Source organism: Schistocerca nitens, chromosome 10, assembly GCF_023898315.1.
Source record: "Schistocerca nitens isolate TAMUIC-IGC-003100 chromosome 10, iqSchNite1.1, whole genome shotgun sequence".
Classification (NCBI taxonomy): domain Eukaryota; kingdom Metazoa; phylum Arthropoda; class Insecta; order Orthoptera; family Acrididae; genus Schistocerca; species Schistocerca nitens.
In genome coordinates, this window is record NC_064623.1 from 74,325,507 (window position 1) to 74,347,499 (window position 21,993).

Consider the following 21,993-nt stretch of genomic DNA (forward strand, 5'->3'; position numbering starts at 1 on the left):
TTATTGTTCACTTTTAATTTGTAAGAGGTGATCCCGATTTCATGTCCGCCTTCCTTGAATTAACCTGCATTCGAGTAATTTACAGTACAACAATCGCAGCGGCCGATGCACCTAACGACGCAATTACGTGGCGATATTAACTTATAAAAATTAGCGGAAGCGAAAAACTCGCCCGCTGTTAACATAATATACATTTTTCTCCACAGCCGCCCGACGTTGCAGAAAATGCGTAGCATTAAGATTCTTATTTTCAGTACAACAGCCGAAAGCCAGAGCAGGACTCCGACTACAATGCAATGGTTAACTGAGGTAAGAAGAAATACTCTCGGGCGTATGTGGGTCGCAATTGTAATTAACGACTAAAGATTTCTTGCTTTAAAGTGAACTGACTAGCCGAGGAAATTAATATGAAAAGTATATTCCATTGTTCAACTTATATGGTCGTGTTTTAAGATTCAGCGAGTCTATCGTTCATTGACGTAACAAATAATTTCCACTGAAGATTAATATTGTTATAAAATAGACAACTGCACAAAATCATTTAATTGTAAATCAAAATTGAATGAAATATCGTTTTGATTAAGGCCGACCACGTAAGTCGGCAACAGTCATCATTACCAATCAATTTCTGTAGTAAATAATAAGTTAAATTATGACGGCCGACGGATACGAGAGTTGTTTATCATAAAAGTAGGCTACCTTCACCCATTAAATTAACTTATTTAGCAGAGAAACTCTTTCATCAATGCACAAATAACCGTTTTTCTATGTCTAACCCATTCCACGATCCACGCTTCCCACCTGGCACAGACAGAACGCAACCACTTCTACACACGAACAGAGATATACTTGCACGCCTGATGGAGGGAAGCAGACGGTAAGTACCGTTGGTACGTTAGAGAAGCTTTTGAAATGTTGTAATTCCAAAAAAATGCTGAAGATTAGATGGGTAGATTGGATTAATGAGGGACGCAATCGAATAGGGAAGAAAAGGTATTTGTGATGTTGTGGCGTAACAAGCGAGCTACGCCACACTGAAAAATGGTTCAAATGGCTCTGAGCACTATGGGACTCAACGTCTGAGGTCATTAGTCCCCTAGAACTGAGAACTAGTTAAACCTAACTAATCTAAGGACATCACAAACATCCATGCCCGAGGCAGGATTCGAACCTGCGACCGTAGCGGTCTTGCGGTTCCAGACTGCAGCGCCTTTAACCGCACGGCCACTTCGGCCGGCTACGCCACACTGAGAAGGAAGCCGAAAGGCACGCGTACACACACGCCGACTGGCGTCAAGTCTGGAACAGGATACGTTATGACTGCTATAAAGAAAATACGTAGCTTTGGAATATACTTAACTTTTAATCAATCCTTGTGATACATCTCTCTTGACTATACAAATGAGACTCGTAAGATACATGCACTGATACAATTGGCGCCTTGCTAAGTCGTAGCCATTAACTTAGCTGAAGGCTATTCTAACTGTCTCTCGCCAAATGAGAGCAAAGGCTTCGTCAGTAGTCGCTAGCAACGTCGTCGTACAACTGGGGCGAGTTCTCGTACGTCTCTCGAGACCTGCCGTGTGGTGGCGCTCGGTCTGCGATCACACAGTGGCGACACACGGGTCCGACATGTACTAATGGACCGCGGCCGATTTAAGCTACCACCTAGCAAGTGTGGTGTCTGGCAGTGACACCACGTGTGACATAACTTGACTAAAAGGAGGGATGAGTGATAGCAAACATTCTGATGTGTCAGGGAATTATGGATCTGTTAATGAAAGAAATATTTAGGAGGGGCAAGTGCGTAAAAATTGTAGTGGGATATCATAACTTGATTACTGTACGCGGATTCAAATGGGCATGGTTTGCAGCAGTTACGCAGCAATGGGTAGGCTTCCACATGATACGATGGTTTGGAGAGCTCTATGAAACCATTACACGGAGCGGAGTTGAACACAAAACTATTTTGTTTGTCTTGTAAACCCAGCGTAAATATATTTCTGTAAACAGTATTCAAAACCGATAACAGTGGTATTGCTTAATATATTCCTCTAGTAGGCTTAATTTATGTTTGAATCTGCTTCTTAGCCGAAAATAATGTTATTCAGGCTGAATTTCATTCGCGACTGATGTTTATAGACACTGTGAACTCGAAATAAAAACACCTCAGCTGGAAGTGGAAGTTCCTGCCAAGCTCTCAAAGGAACTGGATGTGTGTGCCTGTAGGTATTTGTTTTCCTATATTTTCAGACTGATAATGTGTAAGGCATGTTGAGTTGTGATGCAAGTGTGATTATTTTGTTTACGAAATTCCCGTTACAAAAGTCTGGAGAGGGGAGTGAGTTCATGATGTTTTTGATGGGGACCCATGTCGAGGACTCCCGTTCTACGACGGTTTCACTTCAGATGTGTAACGTGTCCACGTCTGATGAGAGAAAGAGAAACGTCCCAGACTTGCCTGTCCTGGTTTTCAGTGGGGTAGGCAGGATGAAACATAGTGTACCGCATCAAACGGCCACCTGATGTGGGGTCGAATGCTAAGCTTAATTTACAAGACTGCTGTACAGACACCGGAAGATCAACTGGCATGTGTTCTGGCCACTGCACTAGAAAACGAAAAGACACCAGGTGGGACGGAAAGTGCGTACCAGAACATGCTTCATAGGCACGATGTCTGTAACAATATTTGTGGTCACCACATCTATCCGCAGCTGTAGTGCATCGGTACTTTTCTGTACGTACAGTATGCCGGGCTCTTTTTTGTTCTGAAATTAAACATATGATGTTCAAGTTGTAATAAAAATAAATATGCTTCAATGATAAATGGAGATTTCATTATGTTTCCTTTCGAATTATTACCTAATAATTGTACTGTGTCACACCTAATTCATTTCCTCAAGCAGAAGTGGATAAGTTAAAGATCTGAATTGAAACCATTGTAGAACCGAAATGGTACGCTTCTGGACATAGGTTCCCAATCAAAGTATTATTACTTCTCCCCTGTACGGTTCTTAGAAGGTTGTTATGGGTATTTCCGAACATTTCGTATATCCGTGTGAAACTGGCCGTGTAACGCTACCGATCGAAATGTGTGCTTCTTCCGTAGTGTGCAAATAGTCATTACGGAACTTATGGTATTTGCAGCTACATTTCTTCGCGAAAATAATCAGAAATGACCAACAACGCCATACTTTCCACGAAATGGCAAGGTACACAGGGGGTTTTAAACGATCGAAACAAACTTAATTCAGTACTGTATCATAAACTAAACGATGTCAGTAACTTACCCCCCTCCCGTTTTCCCCAGCCGGCCATCAAGGCACGTTTTCCCACGAAGGTTGCATTGACCTCGCTGGGGGAAGGCAACGTCACCAGCTTGATGAAACCTTGAGGAAAAAATGTTAAATTATTTATGCAGACAATCCTTTATGTATGGATTCTGTAAATGCAAAAAGCAATACCATCCGGTTACACGCTTTTTTTCTCTTCTCTTTTATGTCACTCTCCATCGTCTTAGTGGGAAAGGAAGACAAATTAACTCGAAGAGGTTCCATTGACACATAGTCAACACGCATTTAGAAAATATCATTCTGGTGAAACACAGATAGCTCTTTACCGACATGAAGTGCTGAGTGCTATCGACAAGGGTTTTCAAATTGCTGCCGTATTTCTAGATTTCCCTACATCACAAGCGGCTTGTAATCAAACTGCGTGCTTATGGAATATCGTCTCAGTTATTCGACTGGGTCGTGATTTTCTGTCACAGAGATTACAGTTCGTAGTAACTGACGGAAAGTCATCGTGTGAAGCGAAAGTGATTTCTGATGTTCCCCAAGGTAATGGAGCAGCCATCTTAGGTTGCTTGCAGATGATGCTGTCATTTATCGTCTAGTAAAGTCACCAGAAGATCAAAACAAATTGCAAAACGAGTTAGAAAAGATATCTGTATGGTGGGAAAATTGGCAAATGACGCTAAATAGTGAAAAGTGAGAGGCCATCCACATGAGTGCTACAAGGAATCCGTTAAACTTTGGTAACACGACAAATCAATCAAATCTAAAGGCTGCAAAGTGAGCTCAGTACCTAGGAATTACAATTATGAACTTTTTTTTTTGAGATTATCTGACTGCTTCTGCTTCTCGGCTTTAGATATTTGCCTTGAAGTGACTTTTCTTTAGCATATCCCAGAGGACACGTGCGACATATGGTATGTCACAGACGGGAAAACCCATCGCTCCCCTTAAATTGGACAGAGCACATAGAAAAGTTGGGGGGGGGGGGGGGGGGGGGAATCGAACCAAAGACTGCGTTTCATTGGCAAAACACTTAGAAGATGGAACAGGTCTACTACAGAGACTGCTTCCACAACGCTTGTACGTCCTCTTTTGGAGTACTGCTGCGCGGTGTGGGATCCTTACCGGATAGGATTAATGGAGTACAACGACAAAGTTCAAATAAGGGCAGCACGTTTTGTATCATCGAGAAATAGAGGAGAGAATGGTACGGACATGATACAGCGTTTGGGGTGGACATCATTAAAACAAAGTCGTTTCTCGTTGTGGTGGGATCTTCTCCGACTGAAAAAAAATATTTTGTTGTCGCCGACTTACATTGGGAGACACGATCATCATAATAAAATAAACGAAATCAAAACACTCTAATGGAACCTAGAGTAGAACGGGGGACTGGGGCGGAATGAAGATCGATGTCTTTAGGTGTAAAGGAGATGCTGCCAGTTAGCTGCAACAAGTTGAACTATATGACCTTGGTGCTCTTCAACTACGGCAGTCACGTTTTTTGTGTTGAGCGCTGAGGTGTGAAGTTCCTGTTGCGTCATATTTTGCTCCTGTCTTGGGATTCCAAATCATTTTTTAACTAAGGTAATGTATATATCCATGTCTATTGAGGCAATTAACAGTCCTGTCGATGTGGTTATTTCTGGCCTGTATGAGTATCTAAAGGCTTCAAACCAATTTGCTCTTCCCCAGTCTACTCTGTAAAGATGCACCAGAAAAAGAAGAGAAAACCCTGACTAAAAAATTCAAAAAATGTCTGGCAAGTTTAAAAATGTATTTATGGAAGAGTAGGAACTTGAGCTCACGAACTACGCAAAACAATGAAGGCTAGGTTATTCGGTCTAAAATGAGAGACTTGCTGAGACTGGCAGTTCGCTGTAAGAAAGGCATGAACTCGCCGGCGAGGATTGGGTTAACGGATTGATTAAGAGACATCCTGTTTTATTTATCCGCAATCCCGAAGCAGTATATGGTGCCAGAGCCATGTGCTTTAATAAACTAGCTGTAGATACTTTTTTTCGTTGTCAACAAGTTTACTTGAGAAGCACATACTAACAGCCTCTCAAATATTTCATTGCGGTGAAACAGCTATTTCAGTGAACCCTAAAAACCAATAGAAAATCATAACTTGCAAGGGGAAACGTCAAGTCAGGTCATTACTATTTGCAGAAAGGGTTGAAACTGCAACCTCCCTTATCTGTACGTCGGCAAGCGGCGCTTACACGGCCCTGATGCCTATTTTTCCTCAAAAGAAGCAACAGAAAGAATCTGAGTTACAACTGCCGCCAAGAGATTGGACTGAGGTACACACCAGTGGATGGAGACATATTTTGTGGAATTTTCTAAGGCATCAACACACTTCTCAGTTCTTCTTATATTATATGGCCACTCAACACATACCGAGAATCTTGAAGTCACAGACTACGAGAGGAAGAGTGCATTTCATTGGAATGTCAGGCTATGAACAGTGTTAAGAAAAGTAAACAGGCGTTGTATGCTGTAGTTGAAACCTTATACTCTCTCCTTAAGAAAAGGACACAGGCGTTGAATGCTGTAATTAAAACCTTATACTCTCTTAAAACGAAATAAATGTAGAGCGAAACAAAAATTCTGCGTTTCCACTAGTTCTATATGTTTTTATAACGGCTTGTCTTCACCGCCGCATTATGCATAAAGCCTGGGGCAGAATGGGGCAAATGACGTACTTTCTCATTTTGGAATAAAAAGTTTTATTCTCTCGTTTTCCAAAAATATTATTGTGTATTAGTAATTATTAAATAATAACGAGTTTGCAGAAAAACTTGCAGTTTTCTTAATTAAGCCTTTTGTAGTTTTAAAAAATATTTTCCACTTTATCCCTCATTTTCCCATGGTTTTCTTTACTAGAATAGCACTAATCCTTTTCATAGCCAATACGAAGAGAATGGTGTTGGCCGAGAACTGCAGGAGGCAGGCTACTGGAGAGTAATGCGAGGCAGTTTGGACAAGGTGTATTCTGCGGACTGCAGTAGATATACAGAAAAAATATATAATTTCCCACAAGTCTTGATAAATGGTCAATGGACCAGGACTTACGAGGGATTATTTCCATAAAAAATGTCTAGATCTTCAGATCTGCTGCAAAAGTAGATTTTTTAGTACTATAGAACTTCAGTTTGGGTACTACAGCAACAGAAAGAGATTATCTTAAAATTTTATTTATGTCTAAATATTCAGACAACATGAATACTGCCCATGTTGCTCAAATTCATGCTAAGTTGAGCAAATGCTTGAGGCTGAAGTGAAAGAGGATACGGATTGATGCAACTGAATATAGGTGAGGCAGAACAATAGTAAATGGAATTGAAAAAGGACAAGATAAACCGGTGTACTTGACTACTAACCATAACTGGACCTTCCCGATGAAGAAGTACACAAACGATGAATACATCGATATCCATTTTGTACTGCGTGTATCCGATAACCATGCTGCTGCTCCTGCTGCTGCTCATGCATATGCTGGACTGTACCCTCAAAGAGGCCATACTCTGGAGCAGTGCCTTAGGGAAACTGATAATCTTCATCTGCAAGTAGGACGAGGGTAAGAGTGTATAGAGAGAAGGTTTGCAGGGTGGGGTGGACAGAGTGAGAGCAGGAGGAAGGTGCAGGAAGTAAGTGAGACAAGAGACACACAGAGGGTGGATATGGGGGAGATGTGCAGAGAGAGGAGGAGGAGGAGATGAAGAGACAGAGGATGGTTTGAATAGACAGAAGGGCGAGATGCAGAAGAAAGGTGAAAAAGGAAGAGGGGAGCAGGAGATGGACAAGTAGGATGTGGAAAAAAAAAGGAAGGGTGGCGAGGGGAGGAGGGTATGGGCAGTAAGAGTGGGTGGAGGAGATGGACAAAGAAGAGGGGGAGCAGGAGATACACAGATGTAAATGGGATGATAACGTGGATGCAGATGTAGCAAGAGGAACAGATATCTGTATATATACACTCCTGGAAATGGAAAAAAGAACACATTGACACCGGTGTGTCAGACCCACCATACTTGCTCCGGACACTGCGAGAGGGCTGTACAAGCAATGATCACACGCACGGCACAGCGGACACACCAGGAACCGCGGTGTTGGCCGTCGAATGGCGCTAGCTGCGCAGCATTTGTGCACCGCCGCCGTCAGTGTCAGCCAGTTTGCCGTGGCATACGGAGCTCCATCGCAGTCTTTAACACTGGTAGCATGCCGCGACAGCGTGGACGTGAACCGTATGTGCAGTTGACGGACTTTGAGCGAGGGCGTATAGTGGGCATGCGGGAGGCCGGGTGGACGTACCGCCGAATTGCTCAACACGTGGGGCGTGAGGTCTCCACAGTACATCGATGTTGTCGCCAGTGGTCGGCGGAAGGTGCACGTGCCCGTCGACCTGGGACCGGACCGCAGCGACGCACGGATGCACGCCAAGACCGTAGGATCCTACGCAGTGCCGTAGGGGACCGCACCGCCACTTCCCAGCAAATTAGGGACACTGTTGCTCCTGGGGTATCGGCGAGGACCATTCGCTACCGTCTCCATGAAGCTGGGCTACGGTCCCGCACACCGTTAGGCCGTCTTCCGCTCACGCCCCAACACCGTGCAGCCCGCCTCCAGTGGTGTCGCGACAGGCGTGAATGGAGGGACGAATGGAGACGTGTCGTCTTCAGCGATGAGAGTCGCTTCTGCCTTGGTGCCAATGATGGTCGTATGCGTGTTTGGCGCCGTGCAGGTGAGCGCCACAATCAGGACTGCATACGACCGAGGCACACAGGGCCAACACCCGGCATCATGGTGTGGGGAGCGATCTCCTACACTGGCCGTACACCACTGGTGATCGTCGAGGGGACACTGAATAGTGCACGGTACATCCAAACCGTCATCGAACCCATCGAACTACCATTCCTAGACCGGCAGGGGAACTTGCTGTTCCAACAGGACAATGCACGTCCGCATGTATCCCGTGCCACCCAACGTGCTCTAGAAGGTGTAAGTCAACTACCCTGGCCAGCAAGATCTCCGGATCTGTCCCCCATTGAGCATGTTTGGGACTGGATGAAGCGTCGTCTCACGCGGTCTGCACGTCCAGCACGAACGCTGGTCCAACTGAGGCGCCAGGTGGAAATGGCATGGCAAGCCGTTCCACAGGACTACATCCAGCATCTCTACGATCGTCTCCATGGGAGAATAGCAGCCTGCATTGCTGCGAAAGGTGGATATACACTGTACTAGTGCCGACATTGTGCATGCTCTGTTGCCTGTGTCTATGTGCCTGTGGTTCTGTCAGTGTGATCATGTGATGTATCTGACCCCAGGAATGTGTCAATAAAGTTTCCCCTTCCTGGGACAATGAATTCACGGTGTTCTTATTTCAATTTCCAGGAGTGTATATAGAATACAGATGTGAGCTAAGCTCGAAGGCAGGGGGGGGGGGGGAGGATCTAGTACAATGTGTACTTGTGTACTGTATAAAGAAGCATGTAGGCATGTACATAAGGGATATCTTCCCAAACCCAACAATCAATGTCGACCAAATTTCGCACCCTGATAGCAATCTTCAGGAGTATTGGCTCTGTTTTGTTTATAATCTCCTAGCTCCAATTGGAGTGGAGTTACAGGCAAGAAAGTGTTTTCTTCAGCCCTGCCATTTACACTGCCCTGACCTGACATGTCTGGGAATAGTATTGGCCTGCCTTATCGTCCTTCTCTTCAAGGCAGCCTACGTGTCAGAGGTGTGTAGGTTGTCATGTATGCCAGGTGTATTGTGTTGGAGGAGTATTGACCTGCTTTATCAACCTGTCTTGCATAGCAGCCTATATGGTGGGTGCAAAAATCGATTTTAGGTCTCGTTTACATACAGGTATGTTGAGGGAATAGTTTTGGCCTGCTCTATGGACCTGTTTGACAGGGCCCACACTTGGGGTCGGGCACTACTTGAGAGAAGTGTGATGTGGATTGAGGAGGGGGTGAACGGGGGGAGTATGGCCAGAGAGGACTAATAGTGAGGATAGAGGGGCAGAAGAGGATGGCTGGAGAGAAGCTGGGGAATAGGAGTTTGTTACAGGGAGGGTGGGAAGAGGTGGATATTAATATTGCCAAGTGGATATGGATATGGCGAGGGGATGGCTATGGTTATGGGAAAAACCAATTGAATATTCAGTCATGGAGATAGTGAGCAGACAGTGGTCGAACATTCAGTTTGCCATCTGGAAACTTGTCAACGTATCACCAACTCAGTCTCAGGACTTTGAGTCACACCCCTACTTCAGTTCCAGTGTTTTCTTCCACTTTGTGGCACATTCAGTTCCCTCCATGGACAAACGCTTGAGTCTTCAACCATCATACTGCACAGTGCACTTTCCTTGTCCACCCTTTGCCTGTAAACATTACTATAACACCACCTACGTGAGACAATTACAGTGGAATGCACTCACCAAGAATTCGAGGACAGTAGCACCACCTTCGAAATTACTGAATAAGCTACCTGAGTAGGATTAAGACTTGCAGTCAGCAATTTTGGAAGATGGGACCACTTGTTTCCCGCCTCTGTCCGTTGCCTAGAAGCTGGGCATAGCCCAGAGGATGAACGCTTCTAGCTGTAAACTCATCAGCACAAAACAACAAGATGCTCAATATGTCGCAAAGACCTCACTTCTCGAGCAATCCTGTCATCTCAAAACTGACTCCATTCCGTAATGAGATGGTCTGCTTCCTAATTACCAATTACTGAGTTACGTCAGTGATGAGTCTGATCGGCTCTGAGACTCATGGGACCCTATAGTTCTCAAACCTATGGAGCAAGTCCAGAAAGTCGAAACCTAACTTTTCACAGAACTTTCGACGTCTTACGTTCAGTCCTTCCATTATGCTCACTACCAAAGTTCTGACGACAGTGCTGCAAATTGTGAACTTCACTGAATGTTCATGCGCAAGGCTGATCTTTTCAACCTTCTATGCCAGTCGCTGGAATGACCCAAGAATGACCTAGGAGCCCAGACGACAGGCATCATTTATTACAACATGCGCCACAATCTGCTGTTGGTTGCTCCCTGTTCCCTCAATGGCTGTTGGAATTGCCTCTTCAACATATTGAATGAGGCCCCCAGGCACATAAACTGAGTGTCCTTTCCTGCCCCTTGGTGCCATTAACCTAAGGGGTACCATGATTCGCTGTGTATTTGAACTTGCTTGACAGTGTGACAGTTTGGTGCAAGATGGGAAAACAACGTGAAATCAACACAGTCATTTCTAGAGTGGCCCAAGGCAATGCACACTTTAACTCTTGTCACTCAAGTTCTGGGATTATGTCATGCCACCTTGTCCACGTATGCTGTGAGACCTAGATATGAGAGAAAATGGCACCATCAGGATCATCAATTACAGCCAGTAACTCATTGATGACAGTGCTTGGCGTCAACCATTCCAGACTGTAACAGCAAAAAGATGGGTGACAGTACAGCAAATCGCTGGTGAAAACAGTTCTATACAGCTACAAGTAGTGAATAACTTTGCAGTTCATATGACTTCCTTGCTGTAGTGCAGAAAGTTAGTTCCCCATACTTGAACTAACATCCAGTTCACAAGAATCTTCTCAAAGATTGAGGGCGGGGGCGAAAGAACACCACCAGTGGATATCCAAGAGACAGTAATAGGTCACTTGGGCTGGTGGGACACAACACTCGGTGGTACACTCTAGTGGCACCGTAACCATGGAAACCATGTTAGGTGGTTCCTTCAGATTACTAACTGGGCGCCACATAGGCTGGAAGGGGAGATAGTAACATGTGTCAGGTATGACACTTTGGATGAGGTAGACATCTTTGTTTGGTTTCACGTCGCCTCTCATCAGTGAAATATTAGAAAACCTATCGTATTCTCATGAGAGGTCACTAGTTGTGGAATGGTCTGAGCTATCTGCTGACATACATCCAATCAAGAACGCTTAGGGTTCCAGGAGTCACCATGGTTTCACAGATTCAGAAAAATGTGCACGCCAGTAGATTCTTCCATGATTTACAGTCTGCAGATATGCACCCATGTTAGGTCCTACATTTATTCTAATGTCATCTGCACTTCACTCATTGCTGAAAAATCAGACATTTTTTTGTAAAAAGACCATAAAAATGAACTGAATAAATAAAGAACTGAAAGAAAAGCAACTATGTAGTATATTACACTGTGCAGTCACATTAATGTGAACACCTATCAGAATTCTGAATAACCACCTTTTGCAGTGTGGACCGCTGTAAGACATGTGGGCAGATAGTCAGTCAAGTTCTGGACAGTTCTGATAGTGATCTGGAGCTACACCAACTCCAGTGCTGTGGCCACTGCGTGATGTTTCCCAGTTGAGGATCCATTGTGTGAACAGGTCAATGTGGTACCATGGGTTCTCATTGAGTTTCGTATATGGTGAGTTTGGTTGACAGAGGAGTATAGTAAGCTGACCCAGTTGTTCTTTGAACCATGAACGTACACTGTCAGCTGTGTCACATATTGCATTGCCCTGCTGGTAGATGCCATCGTGTTGAGAAAGGAAGTGCATGTAAGGGTGGACATGGCCTCCAAGGATAGATGCATACTTTTGTTGATCCATTTTGTGTTCCATAATGGCGAGATCACCGGCTCAACGTCAGGAAAACACTCTGGAGACCATAAAACTCTCTCCTCTGGTCCATACCCTTCCGCTGATGGTTGCAGAGTGTTTACTTCCAGACGTTTCTCGCTGTACAGCCTAACCGCCAACTGTCTGATGGAATATGAAACGAGTTTCGGCTGAAAACTGGTCACCACTCGGTGGACGTCCAGTTGCGGTATTAGCGTGAAAATTCCTGCCTTTTCGCCAATGAACAGCAGTCAGCGTGAGTGCATGAACCAGCCATCTGCTGCAGAGGTCCATAAACAGCAACGTTCCCTGACTGGTTATTGAGGAGATACTGCTGGTAGCCGTTTGGTTCACTATGACTGTACCAGGCATTAATTCAGTCCCGTCTAGATTATGGGAGCCTGGCTTACGGTTCGGCATCCCCTTCTGCATTTGCGGTTGCTTGACCCCATCCTTCACAGTGGGATCCGACTCACCATTGGAGCTTTCCACACAAGCCCTGTCAACAGCATACTTCTGGTGGCTGGTGTCCCTCCATTGCGGATCCAACGCCATCACCTACTGGCTGCTTATGCTGCACATGTTTGTAGCTTGCCCGGGCATCCCAGTTACTGCCTGCTGTTCCCCTACTCGGTCGTCTGTCTCACAGAACAGCGGCCCCAGTGAGGGTGTACGATCGCGGTTCGCGTCTGGGCTCTTCTATCTGGGCTTGAAGTTTTCCATCTTCCGCCTCTTTTCCGGGCCCCCCATGGTGTGTGCCCCGCCCATGCCTTCGGCTCGATTTGACACAAGACCCGAAGGACTCAGTCCCTGAGGCCCTCCACCGCCGCTTTCTTTCAATCCTTGCCGCGTTTCAAGGCTCTGACGTGGTTTATACCGACAGTTCGATGGTTGCTGGTCGGGTTTGCTCTTACTCTAGGAGACCATTCTGAACAACGCTCATTGCCGGCTGGTTCCAGTGTTTTCACTGCCGAGCTGGTAGCCTTCTCTCGAGCCTTAGAGTATATCCGCTCCTGCACAGGTGAGTCCTTCGTTATCTGCAGTGACTCCCTGAGCGGCTTACAAGCTATCGACCAGTGTTTTCCTCGTTCTCGCCTGATGATGACAATCCAGGAGTCCCTCCATACTCTTGCCCGTTGCGGCCGCTCCGTGGTCTTTGTGTGGACCCCAGGTCATGTAGGCATCTCGAGAAATGAATGGGTAGACATACTGGCCGGACAGGCTGTCAGTGCCCTGGCCTTGGAGATTGGTCTCTCGGAGTGTGATCTCAGGTCAGTTTTGGGGCAGAAGGTACTTGATGCCTGGGGTGATCAATGGCGCACCCTGCCTTCACCCAACAAAGTTCGAGTTGTTAAGCATACTACAGGTGTGTTGCGCTTCTCCTAGCGAGCCTCCTGCAAGGACTCAGTTGTTCTCTGCCGGTTACGCATTGGCCACACCTGGCTGACGCATGGTCATCTCTTGCACCATGAGGACTCACCTCTCTGTCGCTGTGGATCAGTGTTGACAGTGGTCCACATCTTGTTGGCCTGTCCGCTTTTAACTGCGCCCAGGCAGTCGTTTTCGCTGCCAGATATGCTCCCTGCCCTTTTATCAGATGACGCTGCAATGGCAGACTTAGTTTTGAGGTTTATTCGTACAGGGGACTTTTGTCGCTCGATCTAAGTGTTTGTGTCCTTTTTGTGTTGAGTCTGGTCCTTGGCCTACGGTTTTAGATTGTGGTCTTTAGTGTGTTTCTTGGTGGTTGGCTTTTCCTTTTTTGTTTTCATGGTCGGCCAACCACTGTCATATTCTGTGTTCTTTTAATTCCTTTTGTCTGGTCTTTGACTGTGTCTTTCTGGTTCTGTGTCGTCCCTTGTTACCTCCGTTATTTGTTTTTATTCTTGTAGGATTTTGTGGCCGTCGAACAAGTGACTGATGGCCTATGTAGTCTGGTCCTTTCAGTCCTCCACAAACCAACCAACCCAACCATCTGGGTCGCCAGTTGCTCAACAGTTGCCCATCTTTCACATCTTTCATCTACCATTCATATATGGCCCATAGTGCACGACAGTTGCCTTACCACCAGTTCAGGATAGTGCCATTTTCCCATGTGCATTGTACTTAAGCAATGGCGGCATTTCGAAAATGCTTCCACCCTTGTCCCAAAAACCAATGATCATGCCTTTCTGTATGCCAGACAAATCGCTCTATTTCCACATTATGACATCTGCACAGTTTCTGCGCTTCCCACCCCCGTAACACTCTTTACGTACCCTCCACTGGCAATGCTGCCACCTGCCATCTGTGACTGGTCATTGCACTTTGACGTTGAACAGAGGTGGCGGTCACATTAATGTGACTGGACTGCGTAAAAAGAAACTGTAAGTTTCAGACTGCACACACTGCTTTGCCAGACTGCTGCACATGACTTTCACTCAATCACCACACTCTATCTCACACTCTTTATCAGTTTATTTATATATCTATCTGTACGTCTGTAGCTCTCTGTTTGAAGCAAGAGCGCCACTCTACTTTTATACTACTCACTGCACACACTGCTTTGCCAGACTGCTGCACATGACTTTCACTCAATCACCACACTCTATCTCACACTCTTTATCAGTTTCTTTATATATCTATCCGTACGTCTGTAGCTCTCTGTATGAAGCAAGAGCGCCACTCTACTTTTATACTACTCACTGCACACACTGCTTTGCCAGACTGCTGCACATGACTTTCACTCAACCACCACACTCTATCTCACACTCTTTATCAGTTTATTTATATATCTATCTGTACGTCTGTAGCTCTCTGTATGAAGCAAGAGCGCCACTCTACTTTTATACTACTCAGTGCACACACTGCTTTGCCAGACTGTTGCTGTTGTGGCGTAACAAGCTAGCTACACCACACTGACAAGGAAGCCAAAAGGCACAAGTACACACACGCCGACTGGCGTCAAGTCTGGAACAGGATACGTTATGACTGCGATAAAGAAAATACGTAGCTTTGGAATATACTTAACTTTTAATCACTCCTGGTGATACATCTCTCTTGACTATACAAATGAGACTCGTAAGATACATGCACTGATACAATTGGCGCCTTGCTAGGTTGTAGCCATTAACTTAGCTGAAGGCTATTCTGACTGTCTCTCGGCAATTGAGATAAAAGCTTCGTACGTGTAGTCGCTAGCAATGTCGTCCGTACAACTGGGGCGAGTTCTCGTACGTCTCTCGAGACCTGCCTTGTGGTGGCGCTCGGTTTGCGATCCTAATAGTGGCCACACGCGGGTCCGACATGTACTAATGGACCGCGGCCGATTTAAGCTACCACCTAGCAAGTGTGGTGTCTGGCGGTGACACCACATTCCTCCCCCGCAAATCGGCGAACGGTCGTGTGATAAGGCTTCCGCCCGCCGTGGGGAGGACCCCGTGTTGACGTATGCGATGAGGTGGGGAGCCTAACAACAGGCGAGGCTATGCCACCCGCACCCGGCCATTCGGTCCGAGGGGAGCTAGGAAACGCCTGAAAACCTAGTCCAGGGTGCACGTCAACATGCGGAGTATGCGCCCGCAGAGAGACAGGAGGGGCCGAAGGGTCGACCTCCATGTGGTCGGGGCACCCGACGGGCGAAGACGACATCAGGTCCGGAGCGGGCAAGAGTTCCATGGCGGAGGACAGCCGGTCACGGGAAGCGATCGGCGGCGCGTGACCCAGGGAGGCGCTTTGGCGGCTGCAGCGAAGCGTCCACTGCGGGCGGCGCCGGCGGCGGCGGCGGCGGCGGCGGCGCTACGCCATGGGGCAAAATGGAAGGCATCGTCGGTAACACCTGGGGATGAGGCGAGCCAGTAGATGGGTCCCCAGGGCGCTGACCGGACGGCACCGTCGCTGAAAGCAGACGGGGAGCGGCAGAACCCAGGCGACGACAGAGGCGCAGCTGATTGAGATGCTGACGCACCTCACCAGAGGCCCCCAAAACCAAATACATCGCGCGGCCAAGGCAGCGAAGAATGCGCCCTGCGAGCCAACGCCGTGAACCGCGATAGTTGCGATAGAATACAACGTCGCCAGGAGCACAAGCAGGAGTCTGCCGCTGCACAGGAACCTGAGGCGGCGGATGCAGCAAAGACATCAAGGTTCGATGAGGACGACCATGGAGCAACTCAGCCGGCGAGCGATCATCTCGGGGCTGAGAGCGATAGGAGGACAAAAAGAGCAACAATGCGTCCTCCCGAGAATGCGACTCTTTCAACTGCAACATCTGTGACTTGAAAGTCCGGACCAATCGTTCAGCGGCACCGTTTGACTGAGGCGAAAACGGCGCGGATGTCAGATGTTGAATACCATTGGCCTTGCAGAATGACTGAAATTCCGCGGACATGAATTGTGGGCCATTGTCGGAAACAATAGTCTGTGGAAGGCCTTCAATGCAAAAGATAGCAGATAACGCCTGGATTGTGGCAGAAGACGTCGTGGAAGACATCCGGACAACAAAAGGAAAATTACTGAAAGCATCGACAACAACCAACCATCGAGCATTCCAGAATGGACCAGCAAAATCGATATGTAAGCGGTGCCAAGGGGAAGTGGCTTTCGGCCATGCAAAGAATTTCCGCGGCGGTGTGGATTGTTGTTCGGCACACGCCACGCAAGAAGAGCACATATTCGTAATCGCAGCATCTATTCCGAACCAAGTACAGTGCTGACGAGCAAGTTGTTTCGTGCGCACTATACCCCAATGTCCTTGGTGAAGAAGCCATAAGACAGAGGACTGTAACGAACGTGGGACCACGACCCGAGACTGATCATTATCAGAACGCAACAATAAAACACCACGTCGTACAAAAAGTCTCTCCTTGTGAGCAAAAAATCGGCGAACCAACGGATCCTCGATCCGTGACTTTGACAAGGGCCATTGCGTAGCAACAAAACGCAAAACAGGAGCAAGGACAGGGTCAGCAGCTGTGGCTGTAGCCACACGACGAAAATCAATCGGAAACGATTCGACCACGTCATCGGTTTCCGCATCAATAAACATGCAAGCAAGTTCGGAAGAATCGAATGCTTTATCCTCAGCAACAGGCAAACGGGACAACGCATCAGCGTTTCCGTGCTTAGCAGTGGACCGATACAAGATACCGCAGCGGTACTGCGAGAGGAAAATAGACCAGCGAATGAATTTCTGCGCTGTACGCGGAGGTACAGGCTTGTTCGGATGAAAAAAGCGATGTCAAAGGTTTGTGGTCTGTGATGATGGTAAAGTGACGACCATACAAGAAATCATGGAACTTAGTAACACCAAACACGAGAGCCAAAGCTTCTTTCTCTATCTGTGAATAATTGCGTTGCGCAGACGAGAGCAATTTTGACGCAAAGGCAATAGGGCGATCATGCGATCCATCTTCGTGCACAAGCACAGCACCGATCCCGAAATTCGATGCATCCACCATCAACAAAAGGGGTTTCTGGGGATCGAATGGCGTAAGGCAAGTATTAGAAAGCAACGCCGATTTCAACTGGCGAAAGGCGCGTTCGCATTCCGTCGTCCAGACGAACGGAACACCTTTACGGCGTAAGCGATGAAGCGGAGCTGAAATGGAAGAGGCATGGGGAACATATTTATGGTAGTAATTAATTTTTCCCAACACACACTGTAGCTGCTTCAAGTTCTGTGGCGAAGATAACTCCTGTATGGCACGGAGGTGCTCAGGACTCGGATGTATGCCTTGGGCATTGATGACATGTCCCAAGTATGGTAAGTCACGAGCAAAAAACACACATTTGTCCTTCCTCAAGCGAAGACCATTTTGTTGCAAGACCTGAAATAACGTTCGTAGGTTGGCTAAATGTTCGGCTTCTGTCTTTCCGGAGATCACAATATCGTCCAGGTAGTTTGCTGCAGTAGGGACCGACGCACAAACAGTTTGTAAATATTGCTGAAACAATGCAGGGGCGGATGCACACCCGAATGACAGTCTTTTGAATCGGTACAAACCAAGATGCGTGTTAACCACCAATACGCACTGGGATTCTTCGTCCACAGGTATTTGCAAGTACGCATCTGCTAGGTCCAACTTTGAAAAATATTTTCCCGGGCACAGTTTGTCAAAAAGATCTTCCGGGCGGGGCAAAGGAAAAGTTGCAGTCACAAGTTGTGGATTCACAGTTGCCTTGAAGTCCACACAAAGTTTCAGTTTTCCGGAAGGTTTTTGCAAAATTGCTAAGGGTGAGGCCCAGAGAGAAGCCTGCACACGTTCAATTACACCTTGAGATTCTAAATCGTGTAATGTTCTTGCTTCCTCATCACGCAATGCGTGGGGAACATTGCGCGCCCTGAAAAATTTCGGTTGCGCGTTCACTTTCAGTTCCAAATGTGCTTCATAGTTCTTAGCGCAACCAAGGCCCGGTGCAAAAATGTCTGCAAATTCTTCACAAAGACTAGAAACACTGGCGGAAGGCCCAGTCTGATTCACTGATAGGACCTGATTTACTATAGACATGTTAAACAACTGAAATAAATCTAAACCAAACAAGTTCACTGCAGTAGAAGAACGAAGGACGTAAAACGACACAAGTTTTGTTTGTCCCTTGTATGTGGCAAGAAGGCTGCACTGTCCTAACACAGGTATTTTCTGTCCTGAGTAACTATTGAGCTGAACATGTGCGGCACGCAATGGAGGCTTGCCCAGTTGTTTGTACGTGTCGTGATTGAGCAATGAAACTGCAGCTCCGGTATCGAGCTGGAATGGTATCACTTTGCCTGCAAAGTCTAAGTCTACAAAAAGTTTATTGTCCTGCTGACGACAAGAGCGACTGTTTTGTGCAATTTGAACGGATACAGGTACAGAAGCACTTGCGACTTTACAGGATTTCCGGCGACGACGACGCACACTTTTTGTGGGACGAACACAGTCACTGTTAGACAAAGTGGCACTGGACGGGGTGGAATGAACTACATGAATGTCCATGGGCGAAGGTCCACGAGCCTGATTGTCCTTGGTTCGATTCCGGCGCGAAGCAAAGGGCCTGGAATGTTTGTGAATGTCTGATCTGAGCTTTTTCTGGCAAACACTTTGAACATGTCCTTTCTTATGACAGTAAAAGCAAATAGCTTGGCGTGACGGGCAATTGTCACGCGAATGTCTAGTTGCACACCGCGGGCATGATTTGAGCACGGCATTGGCCTGCTTACGCGGCACACGTGTTTGCGAGCTAGGCTGCAGCTGCGCGGACGTGCGCGAGGGCCGTTTAACGGTCCGTGCTGCGCGCCCGGCGGGCCGGTTAATGTGACACACTGCTGGCGAAGTTTCAAATGATTCCTGAGCAAAGTCAAGTGTGTCTTGCCTATCTAATATGTCTATCACTTGTTGAAGGGAGGGATTTACTAGTTTCAAAATCTGTTCCCGTATGCGAATATCAGAAACGTTCTGCGCAATTGCATCACGCACCATAGTATCTGAATACAGAAGGCCACATTCACATGCAAAATCACAATCCCTAGTAAGTCCTTGCAATGTTGCAACCCACTCCCTATTAGTCTGACCGGCCGTACGTTTTGTACGGTAGAACGTATACCTTTTTGCAACGACATTGACTGTTTCCTTGAAATAGGCATCTAAAGCAGACAAAATTTCTTCGTATGACAGAGTTGCTACGTCGCGTCGGGGAAACAATTTCACTATCACACGGTAGGTGGACACACCGACACAAGAAAGCAAAAACGGCTGCCGCTCATTACCTTGAATTCTGTAGGCGGCTAGATGAAATCCAAATTGGCGGGACCACTCAGTCCAAGATTCGTGGGCTGCGTCAAAGCTACGAAACGGAGGTGCAACTGCATGTTGGGGCTGCGGTAGTGATGAAGCGGCGGCGGCCGCATCGTTTCGCAGCGCACGTTGACCCTGGACGAGCTGTCCAAGGGCATCCAACAAGGCCTGCGTCTGCTGATTCTGCAAGCGATAAAATTCGGACAGTACATCTGGAGATTGTGGCGAAGCCATGACACAAATAATTCAGAGCAAAGCAAGTAGAAAGAACATGATCCTTGAATCCTCGTCGTCAATCTGTTGTGGCGTAACAAGCTAGCTACGCCACACTGACAAGGAAGCCGAAAGGCACAAGTACACACACGCCGACTGGTGTCAAGTCTGGAACAGGATACGTTATGACTGCGATAAAGAAAATACGTAGCTTTGGAATATAATTAACTTTTAATCACTCCTGGTGATACATCTCTCTTGACTATACAAATGAGACTCGTAAGATACATGCACTGATACAATTGGCGCCTTGCTAGGTTGTAGCCATTAACTTAGCTGAAGGCTATTCTAACTGTCTCTCGGCAATTGAGATAAAAGCTTCGTACGTGTAGTCGCTAGCAATGTCGTCCGTACAACTGGGGCGAGTTCTCGTACGTCTCTCGAGACCTGCCTTGTGGTGGCGCTCGGTTTGCGATCCTAACAGTGGCGACACGCGGGTCCGACATGTACTAATGGACCGCGGCCGATTTAAGCTACCACCTAGCAAGTGTGGTGTCTGGCGGTGACACCACAGTTGCACATGACTTTCGCTCCACCACCACACTCTATCTCACACTCTTTAACAGTTTATTTATATATCTATCAGTACGCCTGTAGCTCTCTGTATGAAGCAAGAGCGCCACTCTACTTTTATACTACTCACTGCACACACTGCTTTGCCAGACTGCTGCACATGACTTTCACTCAACCACCACACTCTATCTCGCACTCTTTATCAGTTTATTTATATATCCGTACGTCTGTAGCTCTCTGTATGAAGCAAGAGCGCCACTCTACTTTTATACTACTCACTGCACACACTGCTTTGCCAGACTGCTGCACATGACTTTCACTCAACCACCACACTCTATCTCGCACTCTTTATCAGTTTATTTATATATCCGTACGTCTGTAGCTCTCTGTATGAAGCAAGAGCGCCACTCTACTTTTATACTACTCACTGCACACACTGCTTTGCCAGACTGCTGCACATGACTTTCACTCAACCACCACACTCTATCTCGCACTCTTTATCAGTTTATTTATATATCCGTACGTCTGTAGCTCTCTGTATGAAGCAAGAGCGCCACTCTACTTTTATACTACTCACTGCACACACTGCTTTGCCAGACTGCTGCACATGACTTTCACTCAACCACCACACTCTATCTCGCACTCTTCATCAGTTTATTTATATATCCGTACGTCTGTAGCTCTCTGTATGAAGCAAGAGCGCCACTCTACTTTTATACTACTCACTGCACACACTGCTTTGCCAGACTGCTGCACATGACTTTCACTCAACCACCACACTCTATCTCACACTCTTTATCAGTTTATTTATATATCTATCTGTATGTCTGTAGCTCTCTGTTTGAAGCAAGAGCGCCACTCTACTTTTATACTACTCAGTGCACACACTGCTTTGCCAGACTGCTGCACATGACTTTCACTCAACCACCACACTCTATCTCACACTCTTTATCAGTTTATTTATATATCTATCTGTACGTCTGTAGCTCTCTGTATGAAGCAAGAGCGCCACTCTACTTTTGTACTACTCAGTGCACACACTGCATTGCCAGACTGCTGCACATGACTTTCACTCAACCACCACACTCTATCTCACACTCTTTATCAGTTTATTTATATATCTATCTGTACGTCTGTAGCTCTCTGTATGAAGCAAGAGCGCCACTCTACTTTTATACTACTCACTACTGAGAGGAGCCTTCATAGGCAGGAATACAACAGACACGTCGTGACTGTAATAGGTCTCCGTATTGTAGTCTGGGTGGGTCACTGCCCAGTGGGCGACCACGGTCCAAGATGTGGTCTCGTTCTTAGTGCGATGAAGTCCTCCCAGGCGGATGGTGAACTTCTCATAGCTGCAAGAACAAAGCTATTTTCAGTTGCAAAGCAGACAATCGATGCTAATAATTTTTACACATAGCTGATGGTAATCAATGCCACAGACATTCCACAGTAGGTGAAAACTCAACTACTAACTGTCAACCTCTGTTAGGTCCATTTTTGTATATCTAAAGACATACACAAACACAATATAATATCAGCG

General features: G+C 46.6%; 1 protein-coding gene across 1 annotated transcript in view; it reads right to left on the minus strand.

The window, feature by feature from the left end:
• LOC126209884 (brachyurin-like) overlaps positions 1–21,993 on the minus strand; it is a 139,422-nt gene that overhangs the window by 67,316 nt on the left and 50,113 nt on the right. The window contains exons 3-4 of the mRNA XM_049939008.1: positions 21,636–21,805; positions 3,291–3,389 (exon numbers count right to left, since the gene is read on the minus strand). Of these exons, the coding sequence (XP_049794965.1) occupies positions 3,291–3,389; positions 21,636–21,805 (269 nt within the window). The remainder of the gene's footprint in view (positions 1–3,290; positions 3,390–21,635; positions 21,806–21,993) is intronic.